The 26654-nt window shown below is 45.5% G+C and overlaps 1 protein-coding gene across 2 annotated transcripts in view; it reads right to left on the reverse strand.

Annotated features, from left to right (window-relative positions):
* Positions 1-26654, reverse strand: part of NBAS (NBAS subunit of NRZ tethering complex) — a 1762396-nt gene that overhangs the window by 1545688 nt on the left and 190054 nt on the right. For both annotated transcript variants that reach the window (XM_069235962.1, XM_069235961.1), the window contains exons 5-6: positions 22292-22339; positions 21183-21226 (exon numbers count right to left, since the gene is read on the reverse strand). In XM_069235962.1, the coding sequence (XP_069092063.1) occupies positions 21183-21226; positions 22292-22339 (92 nt within the window). The remainder of the gene's footprint in view (positions 1-21182; positions 21227-22291; positions 22340-26654) is intronic.

The raw sequence follows: 26654 nt of genomic DNA on the forward strand, positions 1-26654 counted from the left end.
CATGTGAATCATGCCTACTGGTGGTTGATTCCTTTGGGGGGGGGGGGGGGGGGGGGGAGTCTGTTTGGATGCTGTTGTTTTGTTGCAGCTGGGCTGAATTGAACCAGGATGATGGTTGACAAAGGGAGGCTGTATCGGGGCAGGAGAGTTGTTGGTTTGGTTCTTGACAGTTCGGTCTATATCAGTATATGAGTAGCTTTATTTCAGGTTGTGGTCCTACATTGAGTTGCGCTGGCATTATGTCACCTGGTTCCATTCCAGAAGGGGGTTCGGCTGAGAAAGAGAATGTGGGGAAATGAAAAAGGGAGAGCTGCAATGACTATGTATAGCCCATAGACGGCACGCATGCTATCAGTGTTCATGTCCGTTGCCAGGTTTTAATAATGTCAAGGTACTAATGTGGTGAGTATATGGAGGACAATTTTAATGGATTGAATCATGATCGTCCCTTTTTAATGCAGGCTGGTGCACAGTCCATATGTCAGCTTATGATAACCTGAGACCGTACGTTCTGTCCCCACGTGGATTTTGTTTTCTTTGAAAGCAAGGGGGAAAAACCACAGTATCTTGCAGGATACACACGTCATAGGCGAGGTGCAAACTTTATTTAAAAAATAAAATTAAAAAAAGCAAGCGTTTTTATGGAGGCCAGAGGGCCAGTAGGCCAGGGTCTGTTTTATGTGAGAGCAGCTTTAATTAGGTCAGGGGACGAAAGGATTTCTGAGGTGTTGCTTGCATCCTGAAGTCTAATGCGCTATGAAGCTCTCTTAGTTTTATGTTTTCTGGCCATAATAAACTCAGAGAGAAAACATGCAGGCTGCTGTTTCGGCATGGAGCAGCTCTGAAGAGGAAATGAGGTATAAAGATGCCATGTGACTTCTTGGAGTAAAATCTGTGCTTTAGTATAACATGACCTGTCATTGGTAGCATACTGAGGTGCTTAATCTCCACTGGTGCAAGATCAGCATGAGTGTGAAAACCTTTCAATAGCACAAATCACGTTAAAATCACATTTAGGTTGGAAACCGCTTGTAGGCGAAGCAACGGAAACAGAGAATACTTTGGTAGAATAGGCCCCACTGCAGTCTCCTGCTACAGAAACTAGATGCGATAGACAGAAAACGGAGTTAGTGCTGCATCCCATGGACGTATCTGCCAGTGAGGAATTGAAATTGATTGGTTTGTCCTGCGTGCAAATGCCAGTGGCGTCGTGACGCTGACTACTACACCACGTAGGGAGTGATACCAACTGAGGCTTGCTGTTTACATCTGGTTATAACGGGGGCAGGAGAATAACCACATGTTAAGCTGTTTCCTAAAATAAACAGATTAGACTGGCCTCTCAAGTGTTAATGTACGTTACTACAGAGTTGTGCAGCAAAGTGAACAAAACTCATACAGACCCAATTTTTTTGTCATTTTATGAACCTTAACTGTCTTAGAATTGGTGGAGCATAAAGTTCTAGCAGGACTGTACCAGTAACGATTTTTTTTCAGTTATGCTGGGCCATCCCATAAAGGGGCTTATGTGCCAGACATAAGGCCTTAAACATGTCTCTTTTCTTCACAGGAAGCCAATGAAGCTCTCATAATGTTTAAGACCCTGGTTTAAATTTAGGAATTTTCCTTAAGAGTCGCGCTGCAGCATTCTGTAAGCCTTGGAGTTTTTTTTCAAAAAACAATGGTGAACACCTAAGTACAGTGCATTACAATAGTCCAGTCTTGATAACACCAAGGCTGTACCTGCTGATTTCTTCAGCTCACAGGGGATGAATGGCAGAATCTTCCTAATCTTAGGCAACAGAAAAAAACACAAGAAGAGGTAAATTTGTTAATCTGTGCATTCAAAGACCAACTACAGCAGTGGTTCCCAACCTTTTGTGTTATGTGGACCTCCACTTTAACATTAATGGACCCCAGGGACCCCCCACTGAATCATTATTGGAATCCGGGGGACCCCTGTCTGAGTCATTACTGGAAGGTGGGGACCTAATTTGTCAATATTTGTAAATATTTTTTTAATTTTCTAAGCAGTCGCAGACCCCCTGAGAAGGCTTCGCGGACCTCCAGGGTTCCCCGGACCACAGGTTGGGAACCACTGAACTACAGGGCTCTAGCACACACTTCCTCAAGTAGACTAGACAATGCAAAAAAGCCTAATCTAACCACTTTGACTTTACAACAGGAAACCACCAAAGTTCTATAAGGGATGAGGTAGCTTGATAGGGAAGAGGGGCTGTAAGAAGAGGGCTGCCATGGGTCGGGAGGAGGCCTCCAGGACATGGGCGAACAGCCTCATCCACGTTCCACAAGGATATTAAAATTGAGGTCCTCAAGGAGGCCCTGGGAGACAAAGGTCCCTAGTACTAGGACCCTACAGGTTACATAGGTTACCAAGGGAGCAAAGGGAACAGGTAGCACAAAGCATTCAGAGCTTGAAAGGGACAACACTAGGGCTGAACCCGATAAAGGCAATATCATAAATCTGGAAATATAAAGGGTATCAGAGGGCACCTTGACAAATATCCAGTAAGAGTTAAAGAGCACAGCGAATATGGAAGGATTACGAAAGGACTGTGGATGACCGAACATACACGGTAGGGAGACACAGGACATGAAGTGAATTTCAGACTTCACTACAGCATAAAATCATGCACAATAACATGCTCGTAGGCTAGATAAGAGGCCAATAGACAGTGCTTAAGAGGAGATTCAATGTTTATACTTGAAGTGTGTGAGAACTGCGAACAAGGCCTGCAAAGCACATCACGTAAGGCCCTCAGAAACGGCCTAAGATGGCACCGGGGTAGCCAGAACTGTAGTGCGTTACACTAAATTGCCAACCACAGATAATTGGCGTCACCTTGCTCTAAGGTATAACTTTAGTCACAAACAGTAGATGTTCAAAATAAAAAGGGAAGTAGACATTTTTTTATGACTTGATTACAGTATCCATACCACCAATTAAAATTAACCGTCTTAGTACAATTATGATCTCAAAAAGTTTCAGATTAGATTTATTTCTCTACAACGATTCATGATTCCATGATCCATGATTTCAATATATTTCACATATTTAAGTCAATACTAAGAGAAACTATTCAATGAGCTGCATAACAGTGCTAAGCATTCGAAGCAGGGGTCTGTATGTCTACCAAGCTTGACAAGGTTTAATTTTCGTTTTTAGTTATTTTAAGGATTAGAGAGAAACAATGCTTACTTTACTTTTCCATTTATATGAAAATGCAGGTTTGAATTATGGACAAATCCTAACGTGACAGAACACAATTTTCATCAAAGGCAAGAATACACAGTGAATAAAATAAGACATGGTTTCAGTACAGTTTCTTGCACAAAATAAAATGGAAACTTCAGCTCTGCACCACTTAGTGTTTTGTGGTTATTTGATAAAGAGAGATCATATATATATATATATGTGTGTGTGTGTGTGTGTGTATATACTCACACACACATATATATATGCATGAATGTATATTACTTACTGGTGGCCACCAGAAGGTAGTCATAGTTAGGGCCTAGTTTCCATAGGAAAAGTGTTTTTTGACTTTGCTATATTTTTGTCGCCATTTAATGAATCTTCATGAACTTTTCCCCCAAAACGTGTCAAATTGGGTCTTGGTGTGCATGGAAAGTTTCAGGTTGATCCGTCAAGAGGGGCGCAAGAAAAAGGGGAGCAGTTAAAAAAAGTATATTTCCCATGTTAATTCCCATAGACAATTTAGACACGACTACAGCCCGAACTGCTGGACGGAATTACACCAAATTTGTCAAAAAGGTAGCTCTTGGTTCATAAAGTACCCTTTTTAGGTCGAACGTAGCAAGCGCACAACTGCTGCTCTCTGACGTGTTGTAATTTCTTCTGAGGGTTTTAACCACGCCCATCACTTACGTTCGTTCCTAGGCTTGCCTTTCAAAAATCCCTTGATGATGTTGGTAAATGCTTTACGTTTGTCCCACCTTGGGTTTTGTTACCGCCTTGCAGACTGACCCTGTTACAAGGATTATTGAACGAAGGCCGATATGTTTTACTGTGAGCAAACTACTATATATTTTTTTTTTGTCTTTCTCCTTTGCGCTCATGGTCATGGCAGCCATGGCGCTTAGATGTTTCATACAGCGCGAACTCGATAGGCTGTACTGGAGCGCTTTGCGTGACTGCCAGGTATGTCACATTATTTATGTTTTCTCTCCTTTGAGCTCCGTGGAGGCCAGGCCACTTTGAAGTTTCATAGAGCGTGAACTTGTTTTTGGAATTATCCTGGTTTGCAACACTCTGCATTCCATGCCACTTCGAACTGATCCTGCTGCCCAGTATAAACGAGGGTGTTGTCAAGAGTGTCTGACCTCTAGTGAAACTCCTGCGTTCCCGTCGAGCATGTAGTGCAGGGTTGGGAATAAAATGAGGCCTCTACAATGCTCCCTACAAAAATGTTAAATGCAGCCAAAAAACGACAACAAAGAGTGGAGCAGGGAAAACTAATCTGTGTGGAGTTTATGCAGCTCAGCGCTCATGAAGAGCTACCCAAATGATGATACTAAAAGATACAACACGAGCAGTAAAAAGAGCCCACGAGGCATGGACGAACCACAAGCCACGACAACAGCATACTTCAGATGTCCATGAAAAGCCGGATTGCATGAGAGATGAGGTAGAGATAGCCAGACTCAGTCACTGTCTATGCAATGAGAGGTTACCAGTCAGTCCAGTCTCAGCTGGATGCATTGAAGCATAGTGAGGCAGGCTGTTTTAGTTATTAGCCTCAGTGGCTTATACCAACGTCAGCTGCATTAACTGAAATAGGTTTCTGTAGAGGACGCCACTTCCTCCTCTTTCATGCCTTCTCGACCACTGTGCTCCGTCTTACGGTGTTAGCTTGTTTAGTGGTTCATTGCAACACACCGGCACAGGATTCTTTATACATCTTGGCATCAGTGGTTTAAGTGGGATGAAAAAAGTGGGTGTCTTTAATAGGGGTGTGTCCAAAGACCCTTTACTAGGAGTCCAAGAGGTGAAGCCTATCTAGTTAAGGGCATGGTTTGTTAGCAGTATCAAATAAACAAGCAACCACAAAGATTTTGTTGTGAATAGTTAAAATTTTAAGTGTTTCAAATCTGAACATATGTGACTGTGAATTAAACTTTACTATGGTCGGTGAAATGGGTACTGGTCTTTCGGAGAGTCCCAATCACTTTTTTCCTCCCTTCTCACCACTTTCCCCTGCGATGGTTCACTCTGTTAGACACATGTACCCTTTTTCTCCCAGCAGATTTCTGAAAACTCTGTTAGGTATCTCACACCTCGTTTCTTTACTCTTCATAGTATTTCACTTTCCCGTCTGCATGTATGCCTTTCGTCTCCTCCACTTCACCATTAGTGACATTCACAACTTAGTGCATGGGTTGTGTGTGTAAGATACACACACAACCCAAGCACTAAATTGTAAGCACTGTATTTTCTTTTCCTTTGGCGCTGTCTGTACTGCGATAGCTGTGGACCTCCTTCACAAACTTTCCCTAAAGTATAATCTGAACATGTTTCACCATTGCTCTGTACACTCTTCAAAGAGACCAAAGATTGCATGTGCATTTAGTTTGATTACCTTTGTGGCCCATTGACAGGCACTGTGGGAAACTCTCACTGTCTTCAGCCAGCTCTAGAGCTCGCAGTTGTGCCCTGACAAACACCCACTCACAACCTGAATTTATCCAGACATCTGGAGGTGACTCAGTTCACGGTATGAACTACAGAAAAGAGTCATGTGCTGTTTGAAAGAAAATTACAGAAACACAATATCTGCACAAAGCATCTAACCTTAGGGAACATGAGATGAAGTAAAATGTGAAACGTAAACAGGAACTGTGCTGCTGATACGGATTAATTTATGGGTAATTACAGTAAATTTCGAGAAATTGATCGGTGTTTTTTATTTAAAGTTCAGGCCATGATCAGAAGAGCCAACCCGCTTACAATTCCTGCTAGGCCAGGCCCACTTAACGCCCTACTTGGAATCCTGATTTGGTGCAACTATGGTTTGCGCGCGCCATGTTTTCTCGTGCTATGTCCATTGCTGTGGTGGAAGACACACTCGGTGCCGCTGGAGCTGAGCAGCAACAGAGGAATACCTTTGGAAGTAAGGACAGACACACTATGCACCAAGGAAGGGAACGTTATGTAGCATGTTATGCAAGGATTGTGTGTCTGTGTCTCAAAGCAACATGGCCGGTAGTACACAAACAGTGGCAGTCTGCTGCCATTTCTCTGACCGACTTCGTGAAGCAAACGCACCAGAATCATACTGTGCGACCCCAACCTGCGTAGTTCTAGTTTTCATGTTCCAGGCGCTGCATCTCCTTCCTGGGGGTATTTATTGCCATTCCACACATTTCTTATAGCACATGACAAACAGAGCTCTCTCAGATGCTGTTTTCGAAACTGCCTCCATTATTGATGACGACGGATGTGTAAAGTCATTTGCCAGGGTGGAAAGTTTAGACTCATTTCAAGTGGATTCATGAGACAATCGAATTAGAAAATCAGTATTCCTAATGTTAGTTCATCTGGCTCTCACTCACTTCTTATTTTACAAGCATTACTGACTCCTTAAATATCCAACCACAGGATAAAGCCATCCCGATGCAGTTAAATGACGGGTTTTCCCAGAATACACCACAGGGACCGACATAGCTTGTTCCCTCCCAGTGACTTTATTTGCTTCAGGCAATGCAGTAAATAAGCGTTTTTAAACTTTGTTTAAATATCTTGCCCCGGGGTAAAAAAAAATGAAAATTCACACCCGACCAGTTGTAATCTGACATAAACCAGCTCTCCAGAACATACGTGCAGGCAGCAGGGTGGCGGAAACCAAGACGGTGGCGGTTTGTAAACTACAGTTTGCCTCTAGAGCAGAGGTCTTCAAACTGGGGGGCGGCCCCCCTGAGGGGGACCTCAATTGATCCCAGGTGGGGAGCCAGTCACTGGCCGAAAGAAACATTATACAGGTATCATGCCTTTGTTTTAATCAGAAGCATATTATTGCATTTTAAAAAAGGTAACAGTACTTAACAGCAATGTTTAAATAGGTCTAGACATTTAAACATTGCCATCTTTATAAAACAATTGTGACAAATTCTGAGGGGGGGGGCAATTATTTTTAGTTTTCAACTGGGGGGTGCGGCATCAAAAAGTTTGGAGACCTCTGCTCTAGAGTGAGGAAGCCACCCACCGTTTCAGCCTCCGTGTCACTGGCACACAAGATGTGCACTAATGTGTTAGAGGGAAATCTGTTAATAAAATAAAACAAATCATTTTGACACAATAATATAAATTTAATCGATTTTCAGCTGGGAACAACAGGCAGTCTCACATAGAGGCCATGACTGAAGTTCAAAGTTCTGGTTCAAACACCAGTAGCATTTATACTGTAAAAACCACAAAAAACTGTGGTCAAGAGTTCAGCATTTACGTAAGCAACTACAAGCAGTACAGATAAGATAATGAGGTGCCTCTGGAAAGAAGCACTTGCACTTGTTGGCCTCATGGGTGTGTAAGTTACAATGACGTCATTCACCATATCTATCTTTCTGCACAACAAGAGATTATATGTTGCGTGCTGCTCAAGGTAGCCCTCCCTTGCAAATACTTATCTGACCCTTTACACAGTTCCCCTTAACACAGTATGAATGACTTGTGGTTTTTAGGACCCCTGTGCTAAGGGAGGATACACCCTTCTGTTCCACCCTGTTCATGCTAAGTGAACATTATGAAAGCAACAGTTGGTGCAGCTTTAAAGAAAAACTCTCTTTTTAATGTGGCTGGGGCCTCTTGTGTGTTTCAGCACAGCTAACTTAACAATGCAGCATGTATATATGTTTCCTAACTAATAAGTGTTTGTTTGTCCTAAATATGACCTGCCTTTTCTATTGAACCCACAGTCTGTCTTTTTTTAACATGTCATGTATTAAGCCTTTCACTACTTACATTGGTTTACAACTGTCTAGCCTAAAATGTTTGTATTGGGATTTGGGAACTTATGTTTGTTTGTATGTGATGTATTCCTATTCTTCCTACATCAAATGTGCCTAATCGTGCCCCACGTTTTTAAATAACGTACGATATGTAACTCTTTCTGCACAATGCTAGAGCGAGCACGAGTGATCGCACTGATGACATCACAGGTTGACAGGATGACATCACCTGATCTCTCTTCTAGGTACTCAACAGCACACATTTGTTGCTGAAGAGAGCGCGCAGGGGCATGGATTCAGCCGGTGTGGTGTGGGTCAGAATCTTACAAAGTCACAACACCGGGTCAGCAAGCGCTGTTTGAAATGCAAGTTATCTTCATCAATATAGGAGGCGTGATGTCAGCTCTCCATAGGCACAAGTATTTTAGTTTTAAATTTCAATAAAGTGTTTTGCAGCACAAACTGCAATTCTAATGTATGGTCACGTATTTAGCTTTGCAACTTTCAGAGACAGTTAAACCTAAATGAAACGATTTTTTTTTTCTTTGGGACATTTTAGTTTAAAATAAAATATTGGGGTGGACGCTAGTGGGGGCTATAAGGAGGGTGCATAAGTCAGAGCTCCGCCCTCCAGGCTCCAACATGTGAGGCCCCGGGTGAGAAGAGCTGGGGATTTAACAGCAAGGAAGAGGTTTTGCCCACATGAAGTGAAAGTTGTGTTTTCGGGACCCAGCCAGAGTTTCCGCCCATTGGCTGCCTGCCACCAGGTGCTTACGTCAGTGGAAGAGAACAACCCATGGGGTCAACAGGATCCACTGCTTTAGTCAGGCCTGCTGCAGGGTCCCTGGCAATGACTGCCTTCAGGTTGATGCCCCGAAATTTCCCAGCCTAAGTTTCACCGAACACCTGCATGTGCCAGATGATTTTGGACTCTGTCCTTAAAGGGCTTAAGACTAAAGAAATGGCTTTCAGCAAAGGCAGATAGCAGACACCTTAGGAGACAGAGCGAAGTGGCCTGTCATGAGGGGATCCCCGATATTGGTAGCCCTTCCGGACCTGCAGTGTACCAAATCTGACATATATAGTAAGGTCTCTTTCACTAAGGATACTGTGACTTTGGTGGAATAGAAACTCATGGTGAGGGAGAATAGCATGAACATGATGTAGGCAATTGTAAATTCTTTAAATATGTCTGTGTCAGATTTTAAAGATGTGGGTGACACAACAGGATTTTAAAGGATGTGCCATCCTGTCATTTTCAGACATGGAATCTACAAATGAATTTCTTGAGGGCTGTTAATGATTCTCAGACATATGAATATTGGTGGTGACCCTGGGGTGATGCTCAGAGGACCTGAATCTATATGATATGATACAAACGTTACTGGGGAAAAAGATCTCGCCAGAAGGTACGTCCATTATGATGAAGGTAGAAAAAGTACACAGACTTCAGACAAGGAGACAAAAAAGGAGTCAAAGAAACTAAAGACAAGGTCACTGTTAACCTGAACAGCGCAACAGTTTAAGAAAGGCTCTCTAGAGGAAGAAACAGAAAATTCGGGACTTTATCAGACTAGCCCTTAATGAGCTGTGACAAAGACTTGGGTGGGGGTGATGTTTTCTCTTCCCCTGCAGGAAGACAAGACCAGCTGAAGAGTATGCAGGAACTTAGTGATAAGCTCTAAGGTCCAGCACTCTCTCCCTTTTGAGTAATAACCAGATTTTGCAGGAGGCTGGGTAGACCCCCAACTGAGGTTTGGACCTAATGTAAATGAACTGCAACAACTGGTTCCATGAGTCCACCCTTACATAAAACAGTATAATTTCCTTTCCTTTCTTGTTTTTTTCAATTTTCCTTTTTATTGACAGTGAGTATTTCCATAATTCTCAAGTCTAACTTATTCCACTAAAATACAATTGCATAACAGCCGACATGTGTTTCATCTCCTAACTGGCTCAACAGCCTGGGGCTTCCTCTAGGCGGAAAAGACAAATGTCATAAATTGTGGTGAGTAAATGAAATTTGTCAAAAAGAAGCTGTGCCCACCACCATATGTGTATTGAGGAAGAAGAGGGTGAGTTCTTGGAATAAAGTGAAAACATTTTTTACATGCAATAATGTACAGGTGTCCCAGTTGTTAATTCTCCAGTATTTGAGAACAATGCATTATTCAGGTCTTGCAGAGTCCGAATATGTGACTAAATTAATAAAGGTGTTAAAGTAATGAGCGGTACTGGCAAACGGCTAGTGCTTAAATCAACTGGACAAGAAAAGAATATAAGTAACTATGGTCCAATGCAAAAAACGTGTAAAGTATAAGTTCATAAACGTAGAAAATGGAAAGAAAAGCCAATAGATCAGTGTGGCTTCAGTATCATGCAAACAGGAACGGAAACTGTAGGAATAGTATATTAAATTAAATTAAGATACCTCTTATTCAAGATACAGTAATTGTTTCTCCCATATATGTTTGATATGGCTTGTAATAGTGACCGATATAAGTCAGTAACAATACAGTGAATGAAACAAAAACAGTGCCATTTCCTTGTAGAATTCATCTAGACAGAGGTAAATAAACATTAAGTAAGTGATATGTTACATTGAAGAGGCATTAGTACATGTTCAAATCAGAAACATTATTAAGGCCATGCATGTTGCCGCTTTTTATAGTTTCTGGATGAACCATCATGTTATTTATGCTAGACAAGTTAGAAAATGTCTAGATAGTGCTTGGACAACAATGTAAAATAGGGCACTCCAAACGCATGTTGAAATAGTTGGCTATACAATCACACAGGGGCATGCCGACCCATCTAGTTTAGGCACCAGATCTTTTTAACTTATTGACAGGCACATTTAGGGTAAATAAGGACAGTAACAAGGTAGAATGGGATTATAGCAAAATAGACTTAAACCGGTCACGCGAGTTCCCACGCAAAATATACTTGGAGCTTAACTGGCCACATTTAAGCGGATCTACTTGCATTCTTCTGTTTGTGTAACTTTTAAAGGGCACATTTAGAATGATTAAGAAAGTAAGAACTGCGGTGCAATCGAATGTAACCATAACAAAAGGACTAATAACGATCCCACGACTACGCAGGCAGAATACACTTGCCGTTTAACTGATCAAGTCTACTCAAAACACACAAAATGCTTACTACTGTGTACGAGCCTCACTTAAAAAGATATCCCAGATAGAAAACTGCGTTCAGGTCCCTGATTGTAAGCTACGTCTCTGTGGTCTGGCAAGAGGGTGGTTATACTGTGTCAAGCCAAGTGAGCAAACCCCAGCTACATAAGTCTGGTCAAAGAGAAAGCGCGAGCAAGAGCTAAATATAAACCACGGCTATATGTTAACTCAGATTATCTATACAGCTATTCCAGGGCCATAGTGAAAAGTTACTAGGACTTGGAGGCCCCTTACCTATTCCAGGGGTGAATCCCAAGCAACGAGTCCACCGATGTGTTACCGGCATGGTGGTCATTCTGAATAAGGAAGACTATCTCCATGAGGTTAACCAGAAACATGGCGACACCATGTGATGCATGAAACTACCCAACAATCCAACAAAAGAAAAACAAGGCAAGCTAAAATACCTTCTTGACAACTGGTATAGCAAGGATCTTCTCACCTTGGAAGAAAAGCAATACCTTTTCATAAAACATCTGGTAACCCCAACACTATCTGCTACCTAACGTTCATAAGGAAGGCACACCACCAAAAGGGAGACCTGTGTTTAAACATAAGAGCATCCATTTAACGTATACGAATTACCTACGGCAGGATAAAGATTGCCTTTAGGAGCTCACACACGCAAATGGCAGTTCTACAGAGGACAACATTTCCATTACAAATTCTAACTTCTAAATAAGAAAAGAACTAATTCTAATACTAATACTGTCTTTTTAGCAGAATTATGCCCAGCACAGGAAGACACAGAGGTTAAACATTTAGTTCTCCAACAGAACTCTGCAGTTTTGAATTGTGGGCAAGACACTTGGACCCCCTTGGCCTAAAGTTAGCAAGGACCCTGGTTTAAATTGAGAGTGACAGACTTTATTTAAGACGGGTCGGACAAGGAGCCCAAAGATCCATTAGAGTAGGACTTCACCCAGTTTGTGAATAGGTGCTGCAGGTGTGTTGATAAAAGCTTCATTTAGTGCTTAAATCGCCAAAGGAATATTGAAGCCTTAATCCCAAATCTGGAGAAAAAGATATTAGCACTAAACACAAAACCCTTTGCCAATAAGACAGGAAGGTAAAAAGAGTGGGCTAGGGATGCAGACACTTTCATATCCAGGATTGAAGGACACCTATGTTGGCATGACTTGCAGAGCCTTGCAATCGCAGGCCTGGAGGATGCATTCTTTGGATGCCCACGGAAATGAAAGTACAATTTCTGTGGAAGCACCCATAAGACAAGGGCTGTAGTTTAGGGCCTGATGTTGATTTGTGCTGATAATATAAGCAGTCAGCAAGAGGAAGAACAAGCACTGGTAAACAAGTATACGTCAGGGCTTAATGCGCTAACGCACACAAACCCAGATATGTACAAACAAGCAGTCAGACTTTTTTACTGCCTAATCATGCTATGCTGCAAGTTACAAAGACACACATCAAGATGTTTTGAAAGGAACATGAAACGGCACATGGTGAGTTAAGGAGCTGTATCACTGGCATAAAATATACTGAACCAAAGAAGAATTTGTTATAACCCGGCTTTGGGACCGAATGTACAGTGAAGATTTCCAACCCTGACAATAACTAAGAAATGACGCTAGAACGTTGAAAAACTAGTAAACGCCCTCTGCTACTGTAGATTAAATCAATCATAAAACTAAGATCCTACGAACCAATTATCACAAAATACATGTTGGCTAAGAAAAGTTAAGTGGATGAACTACTGTATTCATTTTGAGAAAACTAAATTGAATGAAATGGAAATCGTATTGGGTGAACTGTACTAGTTTCCTAGTGACACCAACGAATCAAGACCTTGGATTAGTATTAGAAAATTAAGAAATTATGAAAAACGTTTTTTATAATCAATTTTGTGCCTTCTCAGTTTTGTACTTCAGTACACTGGTGACTCTGTTGAGGATCTTGGTGTTTTACTGGCGGGCGCTCTATAGCATTTGCCACTTACACTTTTGCAGGAAAGACCTTCATTCTGCAAACATTAATGAAATTTCACCAGACGGCCCAACTTTCTCAATTCTCAAATCACATAATTGAGGGTAAAATTACACAAATCTCAATTCTGTAAATGACGACTGCGGATTTATACTTGCAAATGAGCTGAAAATTAGTTGCACTTGAGTGTCAAAACACCTTTAAGAGTTAGGCCAAACAGAGTACCTCAAAATAAGCATTGCAGAAAAATATAGCTCCCAGTTGCATTTAAGAGCATTAGGAACCGGAGGCCTCCAAAACGTCCCACACTCCCCCAGCCAGGAAGACACGAGACAACAAGCTTTACTCGTTGGAAGAAGTATCTTTTATTTTCAAAAAGACATAATTCAAAATAACTCATAACTTCAACAAGCCAAACATCAAATAGCAAGTATAGCAAGGTTAGTCAATAAAGAAAAACATTTTTATTTACATGTTATTGAGAAATTCTTGTGACCATAACCAATCTGACAGAATCCCTTCCTGCGCTGAACCACCATTTGGACCACACAGGTGACCCATGTCTCACCTGTATCCGTAGGAGGGACGGTTAACCCTGACTACACGGTACCTTGTCCTCCAGTTTAGGGTTCCGCCCCCCCTCCAAACACCAATCAGCCCTGGGGTGTAATGGGGGGAGCCAAGAGCTGGAGCCCCATGTTCTCCCCCAGCGATCTGAGGTCTCTTATCCCCTGATCTGGTGTGTACATCCGCTGGTTGGCTTAGAACTTCAGGATCCTATCCCAGATGTCCTCCTGGGGGCCCCACCTTGGGGACCCCCTCCTATTGTTTCTAGTCACATTTTTTATCTCAATTTCCCAACTTCTTTCCAAACTACTAACATAAAGGAGAGGGTGGGTGGGACAATCGCGGGCTGCACGCCTGGTCCCACCGCCGCACACAGGAAAAGAAGGTCTAGCCTTCTTGGGGGGCCTTTAAATAGCCCCCCACCAGTATGCGGAAGCCGGAACCGGCGCACGTCGGCCCCACGCCATGCCCCCTGCGGAACTGACTTCCGCCCTGACGCCTCGCGAGGCGTCAGGGCGGAAATCCGGCCGAACTCCGGCACCCCCGGCAGAAGGAAAGGGGGGAGTGCCCCAGGGCCTAGGAGGCCCCGTCTCCTAACGGGCCGTGCCCCCCCACTGCGGAGCGGGCACTTTTCCCTAGGATCCGGAGGCCTCCAAAACGGCCCACACTCCCCCGCCAGGAATACACAAGACAACAAGCTTTACTCGTTGGAAGAAGTATCTTTTATTTTCAAAAAGACATGATTCAAAATAACTCATAACTTCAACAAGCCAAAAATCAAATAGCAAGTATAGCAAGGTTAGTCAATAAAGAAAAACATTTGTATTTACATGTTATTGAGAAATTCTTGTGACCATAACCAATCTGACAGGATCCCTTCCTGTCCTGAACCACCATTTGGACCACACAGGTGACCCATGTCTCACCTGTATCCGTAGGAGGGACGGTTACCCTGACTACACGGTACCTTGTCCTCCAGTTTAGGGTTCCGCCCCCCCCCACCAAACACCAATCAGCCCTGGGGTGTAATGGGGGGAGCCAAGAGCTGGAGTCCCATGTTCTCCCCCAGCGATCTGAGGTCTCTTACCCCCTGATCTGGTGTGTACATCCGCTGGTTGGCTCAGAACTTCAGGATCCTATCCCAGATGTCCTCCTGGGGGCCCCACCTTGGGGACCCCCTCCTATTGTTTCTAGTCACATTTTTTATCTCAATTTCCGCCACAAGGGCGACCAGGGCCCAAAAGGTCTTTCGCCCTCCCCACCCAAAAAGAGGCTGCAGCCAAAACCCCACATGTCACGGATAAATTGGTCGGTTCCCTCGTCGGACAAATGAACCTGGTCGTTGTGAAACATGAGCGCGCTTTTCAGCAGTTTGTGGGGGATATTGCATAGGCGCCCAGGGCCTGGGCAGAGTTTTGCCATCTCGGCATTAAGCCGGCGAACTGACACATTGATGGTTCGAGATCTTATCCCTGCCCCCCACTTACGACGTGGTACCATGTGCGACCAGGCGAATGCTGCCCCTGGGAATTGCTTTGCCACTCTTGTGATTTCAAGGAATACCGTCTCCCTAAGGGTTTTTCGGCCTAAACGCACTAAATCATTGCCCCCCCAAGTGAATGATGATTAGATCCGGAGACTGCAGTCCCCCTCGACCACTCGCCAATTCGACCAAATTTTGCAGCTGGGTGATGCCTCCTCCGCCAATGCCGCACCACCGAAATGCCACGCTGTGCATGTCTGCCGGTTTCGACCCACGGAGCTGTTGCACCCGGTATGCCGCCTGAAGGACAAATGAATGCCCCAATACCCAGACTACTCGCTGAGGCATTTGACTGAAAGAAAAGAAACATGCGCGTGAGATATCACCACCGAGCAACCCAGTCACTGCTACACCAAATCTGGCCTGATGTAACGTTTGTAACACTCTGAAGACCAACGACCTATGTTTTTTACTGCGGACGCTGGAAGGCCTGCTGCCGCCGCTACAGTGGCTGCGCCAATTCTAAAGGAATGGGATGAGTATCCTTGCTGATCCACTCCGATTGATTTCAGGGACAATTTAAAGACTTCCGCGAACTGGTAGCGTGACAGGCAGTCTCCGCAGGGGTGAATAAAAAAGGCCGGAGACTCTGCCATAGGGCGGACCGCAAGATAATTATTTGTGATTAACACAGGGCATAAGGGGGAACCATGCGCCTCACCGAGTGTGATGCGTGTTCCTTTCTTCAGCTGGTCGGTCTTTGATTTACGCAACATAATGTATAGAGCCCCATTGCAAACCATTACGTCTTTCTGCTGTAGGCCCCCTAAGTGGTCACCCTTGGAAGAGCCTACTAACTCGCTGATGCGGAAAGCCCCGTAAAAGGCCAAAGTGAAGGCCGCGCCGCCTCGGCGGGGGAAGAGCAGACGGTGTGGAGCGCCCTTAAAATCCTTTCTAGCAAAGGAGGGGTGACGGGACGCCTGGCATCAGAGCTACCCGGGGATCCCTTGGCCCAACCCATCAAGGCCTGTTTTATAATAAAAGTATTCAGAGGCCTCTCCAATCGAACTATTTTTGCGAAAAAAACGTAACGCCGCCAAGTGAGCCTTCGCGCATGACACAGGACCACCTAGGCTTCGCAGATGTTTAAGAAACGCCCCCACTGCAGGTTCAGAAAATGTATCTGCAATATGCCGAGAATGCAAGAATCGCCTGTAAAGGAAAAAACTGTTCTCATAAGCTGCTTTTGTGCGTGGGGCCAAGGATGACGCTACTAAGTCTGGGAGGGAGGGGCACCAATCTTCCACAGAGATTCTGGGAACTCCGTCATATTCTCCTTCGCCTGGGGGTGATACCGCAAAAAATCCTGCATTAATGAACAAGACAATGCATCAGCTGCGTTGTTATGCACCCCAGGCACGTGCTTGGCCTTGAACGTGATGTTGTGCTGAAGACAAGCCAGAATCAGGTGTTTCAAAAGGCGCAAGACCAAAGGGCAGGAAGCCCCTTGGCGGTTGATAACTTCTACCACCGCCATGTTATCAGACCAGAAAATTACCACCCTGTTCCTGAACTCCCTTGCCCAGATGTTCACAGCGACCACAATTGGGAATAATTCTAAGAACGCTATATTCTTGGTCCAACCCCACCTGACCCAATCTCTAGGCCAGTCTGCCCTACACCATAGTGGGCCCAAAATTGCGCCGAAGCCTATGCTACCCGAGGAGTCCGTGTATAGGCCCAGCGTAGGGCTGGATATTGCTTTCTGCGGCCAAATGACGACCCGTTGAATGTCCTTAGGAACAGATCCCACAACCTTAGATCGTCCCTAACCTCTCTAGACAGCCGGCCGTGGTGGTGTTTTTCCTTCAGCCCCGCCATTGAGCGAGCTATTGACCTAGAAAAGGGCGGCCCATGGGGATGATTCTCAGTGCAAAATTCAGCTGACCCACCAGTACCTGAAGCTGGTGCAGGGTCACCTTTTCTTGAGACAATATAGCCTTAATGGACTCCTTGAAGGCCAACAGTTTATCCAAAGGCAAGCGGCACTCCCCGGCCATGGAGTAAATTTCAATCCCCAGGAAAGTGATGCAAGTAGAGGGGCCGACCATTTTCTCTGGCGCCAAAGGAACCCCAAATTCTTCGAAAATGCGATTAAAGCTTGAAGGGCCCACCTGCACCTGTCAGAATTAGGGGTCCCAGAATCAGGAAGTCGTCCAGGTAATGAATGACCTCTCGGTGCCCCGTACGTTGTGAGAACACCCACTGAAGAAAGGAGCTGAATTGCTTGAAATAACTGCAAGATATACTGCAACCCATGGGCATGCATTGGTCGAAGTAATACTCCCCCTGAATTGAAAACCCAGCAGGTGGTAGTCGTCGGGGTGCACGGGAAGCAGACGGAAGGCAGACTCAATGTCGGTTTTTGCTAACATAGACCCCCGGCCCAGTGCCCTAACTTTCTCTACCGCATTATCCACTGACGCATAACGAACTGAACATAGCTGCGGATCGATGGCGTCGTTAACTGATGACCCCCGAGGGGCCGAAAGATTGTGGATTAATCTGAACTGACCTGCTTCTTTTTTAGGAACCACCCCCAACGGGGAACACACAAAACCAGATAGCTGAGGGCACCTAAAAGGACCAGCAAGCCTGCCCAGGGACCTCTCTTTCTCCAGTTTTCTGGCAACTACCGTAGTGTTCTGTAAGGCAGATATTATGTTCCTACAGTGATTTACAGGAGAAACATTAGGGGCGGGTATCCTGAAGCCAAAGGAAAAACCGTTAAGAAGTACCGAAGCTGCGTCCAAAGAAGGGTAAGCCTGTAACCAAGGGCGTAACGCTTCTATCCTGATCGGGGAGGGGAGAGGAGGGTCAATTTGATGGTTAACTGGGGTCTCGACACCGCTCTTTAGATTTCTTAATACATTTGGATTCAGGATGGGAAGGGTGTCCACAAAAGGAACAGTTATGCTTGAATTTGCATGTTTCTGCGGGACGTGAACACGTCTTTCTGTTAAATGCCTAGCAAGACCCTTTCTTCTCACCGGACAACTGGGGCCTAAAGGGCTGCTTCCCTGGGACCTTGTTGTTAACGCATTCGAGCCACACATTCACTTCTGTTTGATCCCACCCAATGGAGGGATCCTCTACTTTTGCCCAACGAAAATCCCTATCGTATTCTAACCAGGCCAACCCCCCGTACGTGTGTTGAGCTTTCAATATCTTATTGGCATAATAAATGAAAGAGGAGCCCAACTCTGTTTTTTTCTCCAACAGGATTGACATAAAAACGTTTAAGCCAAATAGCCAATTTGTGATGTTTTCAATTTTTGGCTTTCTTTCACTATAGGAAGATGATTTAGGTTCCTTCTCCTTCACTTCAATCTCCCTTCTTTTAGCCCTTATTAAAAAGAAAATGTCCACGAAGTCTCCTTTCCAAATTTTTTCCCTCGTTTCTGTGCTAACGTGGGCTGCCAGCTTACCTGGTCTGGATAATAACGAGTCTGTCGTCCCTTCCTTGGCCGGGATGTCCGGACTCGGAAGCTTGCTTGAGCTGGGCAGGACGTTCTGAACCGGTGGGGGTAATGAGAGACAATTGCTCGGTGCCAGGGCGACACACGGGCTATTGTTCGAGGACTGCAGCGGGTTTGAGGAGTGCACTGCAACTAGGGAATCTACCTGGCGCTTTAAGTCTGCTACTGTGTTTTGCCACGACCCGTCTGCCCCCCATGGTGTAGTGGGTGGTGGGGCGGTGGTAGCCGGGGCGTTAATCCCGGCCAATAGCTTAGACACTTCCATTAACGCCAGCCTAGATGGCTCTTGATCTTGCGCCCGGGAATCGTGCAAGCCCACAGGCGGTGGACCCGACGGCACGGAAACAGCTACCCCCTGGTGAGGTGTGGGTGATGGCCCGGGCTGAACTGTAGGTGCTAAGGCCGCCAAGGACTTACGAATATCAGCTAGGACCCCTTCTATACCCCCGCCTGAAGGAGCCGTGGACCCGAGTTAAGAACTTGCGGCGTGGGGGGTGGCACAGTGAGCGGGGCCGCGGCAGTGGGCATGATCAACTGTCCTGGGAGGCTAGCTGCTGCAGGGGGCGACAGAACGATGGTGGCCGGGACTGCTGCGGGGGCGTCAGTATGATGGTGGCCGGCACCTGCGCTTTACTATTCCTTCTGCGCTTAACCGGGGGGAAAGCCGCGCTGGGGGCCACATGGGACCGTTTTGGGCAGGAACCCCTAATTTTGCCCCCCACCATCTCGGGACCCCCGCTGCCCTCAACAATGTCCTCGCTCCCCAATTTTTCTAAAACTAATCTTAGCAGCTGGGATAATTCTGGGTCACGCCCATTCCCTTTATGAGTGCTAGCCTTTTTAGGTGGCATGCTGGACTACAGGGAGGGGCCCTAACCTGAGGGAAACTGCTAAGGCTGATTAATCGCTAGTATAACCCCCGTCCTTTTTTTTTTTTTTAATGAACCTGAAAAGAATGTAAACACAACAGCGTCAAAGACAAGGATTAACCAGGTCACCCTTCAGGAATGCTTTTTCCTCCTGACAACCTGCCTAAACAAATGTGCCACCAACACAAAATTACTGTTTTTTTTTTTTTTAAAACAAAAACAACAACTGAGAAAGCCCCAAGGAACAACCCAGCTTTTAAAATTTCAGCAATTCAATTCTTAGTGACACACCTAACCCGAGCAGCAAGGCCGCAGAGGGTCACCAATGACTTTATATTTTAGTTATTTGTATATGTATTTCTTTGCCTCAATCCCCTCCACTGGGTAATGTTGCCCAAAGGCACTTCAACCAAATAACACCACGCCGCGCGTCATGAACAAAACTGCATGCGCTTTAAAATCCGCGCTTGGTAAACGCAGTGTTTACGGCGCAAATCGCCTAAACGGCCACACACCTCGTTGTAGACAACTTGGGCTCCCGCAGCCACACACGGCCCAGACGGGACCCAAAAAACCCCCACAATTCTTTTTTTTGTTTTTCAGCAAGAAACGCGTTAAAACGGCAACAATAATGCACACTCAACGCGCAATAGAACGTAACACCTTTGTCAGAAGGACTCCCCGTGCTGCTGCGCTACCATTTGCCCGTAGTTTGACCTGGATCATGTAACCCGTAAGGCTGCGATAAAGCACCAAACACAAATAGGCGAAATATATCAATGCCGCCCAGAAATACTTTGAATAACGCCTATGCGACCGTCCGCACACCGTCCCCGGGCTGCAGCGCCGAACTTGCTCTCCCACACCCCAGTGCGTGCAAGCCTCTGCCGCGCCGAAACTCACCTCAGATGGGCAGACTTCTCCAGGGAAATCCAGGCGGGAACAGGAACCGAAGGCAGGAACAGCAACCAACAGCAACAACAATCGCGGGCTGCACGCCAGGTCCCGCCGCCGCACACAGGAAAAGAAGGTCTAGCCTTCTTGGGGGGGCCTTTAAAAAGCTCTCCACCAGTATGCGGTGGCCGGAACCGGCGCACGGCGAACGTCGGCCCCACGCCATGCCCCCTGCGGAATTGACTTCCGCCCTAACGCCTCGCGAGGCGTCAGGGCGGAAATCCGGCCGAACTCCGGCACCCCCGGCAGAAGGAAAGGGGGGAGTGCCCCAGTGCCTTGGCGGCCCCGTCTCCTAATGGGCCACGCCCCCCCACTGCGGAGCGGGCGCTTTTCCCTACTGCATCAACGCTCCAAGACACATTTTTACGCCTATGCACTGGCTCAGAAGCAGCACTAAGGCTCAGCAGGTGACCTTGCCAAAGTTCTGCTTTGCACATCTGGCCAGGCAATTTCAGAACTGTTGTATCTAGAAACTTCAATATGCGGTGGTCTTTGGAATTTTCTTACTTTTAGTGTGGAAATGAAAACGTGCCAACATGTCCTACCCTTTGACCTTTTCAAAGAAGACAATCAATACAGCAGTCATTTATTTAATACTAAGTGAACCAAGTTTATTCAGGCTAGATTTTTCTCATGCAACACTTACCTTGACATTTCCCAATAATAGATCCAAAGTCATCTTTTGCGGATCTGAAAATGTACAGAACTATAATGAGTCATCCAGGACTTTCCATTTGGTGATGGCTTAGGCTTTCACCACAGCTGAAGTCGCACACTGTAACAGTACATGGTTACATCCTTTTTAACACTGCAAAATATTGTATTAACATGCATATTGAAATAGTCTTGTGGTTTATTAATAAGGTCTGGATGCCAACACCAAGGCTACTTAGTCAAAGATTACCATATCCAGAGAAATGCCCCATTTTTGCCAAGTACCTTTAAGCGTTTGATTTCGAAAACATTATTTAACTAAAATACAAATGACCATTAAATGATTGCATTATTAACTGCAAAATCTCCTTTTCATTACATATTTATTTTATTTTGAGGAAACAGTCACACTGTTCTTTTGTAATTCAGTGCAAGCTTTACGTGCAAAGATAGTTAAATAATTTCTGTGCCAAAAACAATTTATATACAATTATATCATAAGCAAAATTCAACAATTATATTCTAAACGATACGTAATTTATTTGGAGGAAATAAACATGGAACTTGTATAGTATACAATGGGGAAACTTTATATTACATTGCACCAAGCAAGCAAAATAGCCTTTTGCCTTCAAATTCTCCTTGGCCAATCATCTCTAGAGATGTCTGCTCAGTGCTTCTTGCCCACCAGTGTTGGCAGATTGGTACTGTTTCAGCATCAACTGAGGAAGAGTAACAGTGAAATGCTAGCCATTTTCAACGCATCCGATGTTAGAGCAGCAGGTACTGTGACCTATGGGCCCTACTCTTCACCTAAAGCGGGAACTTGGGACAAGGCGATAGGCCACCAGGCTCAGGAGTAAAGGTAACAATGTACTTCACAGATAAGGAACACAATGTGGTGGATGTGGCTCCTCAGTGGATGTGGTGAGAACAGTATGTTCGAAAGAGTCAAATAGTAATATTGCAATGGCAAAGCGGAAGCCAAGTGCGGCCTGTTGCAATACAACAAAGTGTGGCATGACTGATATGCAATTACTTCACACGTCTAGTAAGTTTACTTTCAAATAAAAACAATAAACAGAAAAAATATATTATTACCTGATTTCTACACACTGGTCTTGTATGGCAGCTAAAAGTTTACCATTGCTATAAAAGAAAAGAGGAACATAAAAAAGATATAAAATGCATGCATATCAATGTAATGTTGCTGTTTGTCTTATGAAAAGCACTGAAAACGGAAAGGGCACATATTATTCCTTTTCAAAATTTAACATCGGGAACCTTATTACAAATATTTAACTGTAATCTATACATTTCTGGCAAAATGCATCGTAAAGAAACAAATGGTTTCTTTAAAAAGCTCATCACTTTACAAAAGAGACAATCTGAATGGGTAAAGACAGTGCGGACAGATACCGAATACCCATCCTCCTTGCAAATTGTTAACCTTTCTATAGCACCAGACGCAAGGTTAGGATTAAATCTATCCACAAGTATTGAAAGACATATTCCAGCAACATCAGTTCCAGATAAAGTACCTCGAATAATGGGTTCTATTTTTAAGACAGGAAATTTAATAACTTTCAAATGTTCCTATCCCCCACCATATATCACTGGTTAACCCCACCTTGCTTCCCTCGTTCACTGGAGCTCAAATGTAATTTCTGAGAGACTTACCATGTCTGCAGCACTCATGGCCCTCGGGTGCATGCAGTGCATGTACTGCACTTCAACAGCCACGACACTGAGCTCTCATACTTGAGAGGCTTGTAAGCTGCAATCATCCTGTTTCACCCTCAGAGCCCTTGTGCCTTACAGATTGTGTGCATCATTCTCACTGCCCTCACACATTTTTGTATATTGGTGGCTTACTCTTCTCTTTTCTTGCAGTGTTTCACTTTGAGCAGTGGCGTTTCAGCATGGTACATAGGGGTGGCTCCTCCGTTAGGGCGAAGAAGCGTCACCCCCGTCAGTAGCACAGCTGCAAAACCTTTAAAAGAAAATTATTGTTTTCTTCTAAAGGGGCGGGGCCACAGGGGGTGGGTGACGAGCAGTGACGGGCGCAGAGCGCATGTGTGTTTGGCCGGTCGTCTCGGGTCGGCCAAACACACATGCGCAGTAGGCTCTCTCCAGCCCAGCAACACAGTTGCCAGGCTGGAGAGAGCATGCACCAGGTCTCAGTCAGCCTGGGAACACCCTAGCTGGATGCCCCAGCCAATCCTGACACTGCTGTGAGCAGCGTCAGGATTGACTGCACAGCAGGCTGGGAGCCTGTGCCTGCAGCCCGTGACGGAGGAGCGGAGGCGAGTTAAGGCAAGTGTTTTTTTCTTTTTTTAAATTAAATTAATGTTTATTGACACCCCACCTTCCCTTTCGCGTGCCGTCCCTTCCACGCCCAGCAAGCTGAGACTGATAGTACGGCATGGAGCAATTACTTGTAGAATTGGCTACATTTACCTAAACGTTAGGGGGCACTGGAACACACTGGTGGGAGTTCTAGTTCATTCCACAGGAAGATACAGACATGCAATAGTTCACTCAACCCAATTAAGCATGGCCCAAATGCACTGCTGATATCATCAGTAAAGATTAATCACATAACCTTTTCCAGGGTGTCCCAAATGCTTTGAGCACCTCATCTTTGGCAAGCTAAATGCTCTTTTGAGTCCACTCCCTACGTTCCGGATCAGGCTTGGATTTGAAGTGAAAACCTCACAACCCTTGCCTGAAGATGGCTGTGAAGCCATGCAAAATCTGTGCAATACAAATGCCAATAACACGCCCGCATGGTCATTGTGTTCTCTCCATTCTTGGCTACTCGCTTGTTGTTGTTCAACATGAGAGTGTCTTTTTATGTCCAGCATTGTGTTTTTTATTTGTATGGTGGTGTCTCTTCACCTGAGCTTCAAAACCTGAACCGTGCGTTATCTTTGACACATTACTGTTGTTGTACACAGTGAATATCAACTCTACTTGGACAACAGCAGAGTCGGGTAGAGGAAAGGGTTACCCTGCATCCCTTCAGCCAGAAGGAGAAGTTAAGTTAAGGTGTGAGGAGAACCCGGGTATGAACATATTGAGCCACATCTGCTATTTTTATTTGCACAGAATCATTAGGCAAAACATTCTTGATGTTAAAGGGGCTTCCAATTATGACAATTTTCTTAAACTTAGTATCTTTTTTTAAGAAAAAAAGACAAATGAAGTTCTCACAAGGAATATGAGTGCTTCATGGTTGGAATCATTCAATTATTTATATGCTTTAGAACATTGCCCGCAGCGAGGACCATGACGTTGAATTTACTTGTTGCAGTTTCAACTTTGTGATCAAAAGTAATAACTTTAAGCGTGGAAATGCTAAACAATGCGCATTGATGTGTTCGCCCCTGCGAGCAAGGTGGCTCAGGTGGCGGAGGTGGAGTACTGTCCAGGGGCCTGACTGATCATTCCCCCTCTGGCTCAGGCTAGGGACCAGAATACGGCAAGAGAGATCGAAACGGAGATTAAATACATGGGAAGTAAAAGATGAAAAAAACACTGGTGAGCCCCGGTTGGAAACCGAGCTCTACTTTCAGGAGAACAAGGACTCCATGCCATCCGCAATCACGGTATGGGAAGCCTTCAAGACAGTCCTTAGAGACTGAGCACAGAACATACTATACCCCATAAGAGGCAAAAAGAGACCAGAGAGAGAGATGAAATAGAACAGCGACTCCTAGACCTGGAAAGCCAGCCACGGGTGACGTCTGACTCCAGCGTCATGAGTGCCATCGCAGTTTTACGCAAGGAGTACCAGGCACTAGCTCACAACTCTGGAAAATCTCAGGTGTTAGCCGTGCAACACAGGTTGTACGAAACCGTGGATAAGGCTGGTATGCTGCTGGTGTGGTTGGGGAAGAAAGAAATGGAGGCACGCTAGGTACACAGCATAAGGGGCCCAAAGAACGGCTGCTATGACACAGACCAGGACATAGCTAGGGAATTTGCTTGATATTACAAGGAATTCTACAAAAAGAGGTCCCTGGCAACTGAAACCCAGATAGAGGAGTACCTGGTGGCAATCCCTGTCCCCACCCTGGGGGAAGCTGACTGAGACAGCCTGGAGGAAGACATAAACCTTATATAAACAGAAAACGGGATAGCCAAAATCAAATCGGGTAAAGTACCCAGCCCTAATGGGATACCAGTAGAATTCTTTAAGAAACTGGCGTCCACCTTAACCCCTTCTGTGCCCAGGATGTAATGGTTACGTCCTGAAGCACAGTGCTGCTGTGCCCAGGACGTGCCCAGGACATAACCATTACGTCCTGGGCACACAGCCCAGAGGGAGCGCTAACGCTCCCTCTGTGGGGGTCCCCCCCAAGGCAGGGATGGAAGGGGAAGCCCTTCCCCTTCCACCCCTTACCCCCGCCACCCACCTTGTGACGTCAGCGCGCAAGATAAATGCTTTGCATTTCTCTTCCGATCACGTGGGGGAGGCCGAGAGAGGCTTCAAAGGGAAGGAAAGTTATTTCCTTCCCTTTGAAGTCTCTCTCTGCGTTTTGGCAGCCAGATTGAAAGCAATCCGGCTGTCAAAACGCCCACTAGATACCAGGGACTTTATTTTAAAAAGGAAACTGGCATGAGGGTGCGACCCCTTGGGCAAGGGTCGCTCCCGGGGGGGGCATTTTTTTTAAGGCCTTTTCTGCACCCCCTGGATCGGCCTATTATTCAGCCGATCTGCCCCCGGGGGGGGGGGGCAGAAACCTCTAGGCACCAGGGATAAAAACATTTTTTTGTTTTGTTTTTGTTTTAGAGGTGGGGAGCGACCCCTTAGGCAAGGGTCGCTCCCATAGGGGGCAAATTATATTTAAGCCATTTCTGCCCCCCTTAGGGGCAGATTGGCCTATTTTTATGAGGCCAATCTGCCCCCAAGGGTGACAGAAACCACTAGATACCAGGGAGTTTTTTTTTTTTGTTCGTGAATTTCACGTAAGGGGAGCGACCCCTTAAGGCAAGGGTCGTTCCCCTGGGGGCAAATTTATTTTAGGCCCTTTCTGCCCCCCAGGGGGGAAGATAAGCCTATTTTAATTAGGCCGATCTGCCCCCAAGGGGGGCAGAAACCACTAGGCACCGGGGATTTTTGTTGTTGTTGTTTTACAGATGGGGAGCGACCCCTTAGGCAAGGGTCGCTCCCCTGAAGGGGCAAATTGTATTTAGGCTATTTCTGCCCGCTTTGGGGGCAGATCGGCCGATTTTAGGTCAATCTGCCCCCAAGGGGGGCAGAAACCACTAGGCACCAGGGATCTTTTTTTTTGCGCCGTCACGCAAGGGGAGAGACCCCGTAGGCAAGGGTCGCGCCTCGGGGGGTGGGGAGGCAAATTTATTTTAGGCCATTTCTGCGCCCCCGGGGGCAGATCGGCCTATCGTTATTAGGCCGATCTGCCCCCAGGGGGGGGGGGGGGGGGGGCAGAAACCTCTA

This window comes from Pleurodeles waltl, chromosome 5 (assembly GCF_031143425.1).
Source record: "Pleurodeles waltl isolate 20211129_DDA chromosome 5, aPleWal1.hap1.20221129, whole genome shotgun sequence".
Lineage (NCBI taxonomy): Eukaryota > Metazoa > Chordata > Amphibia > Caudata > Salamandridae > Pleurodeles > Pleurodeles waltl.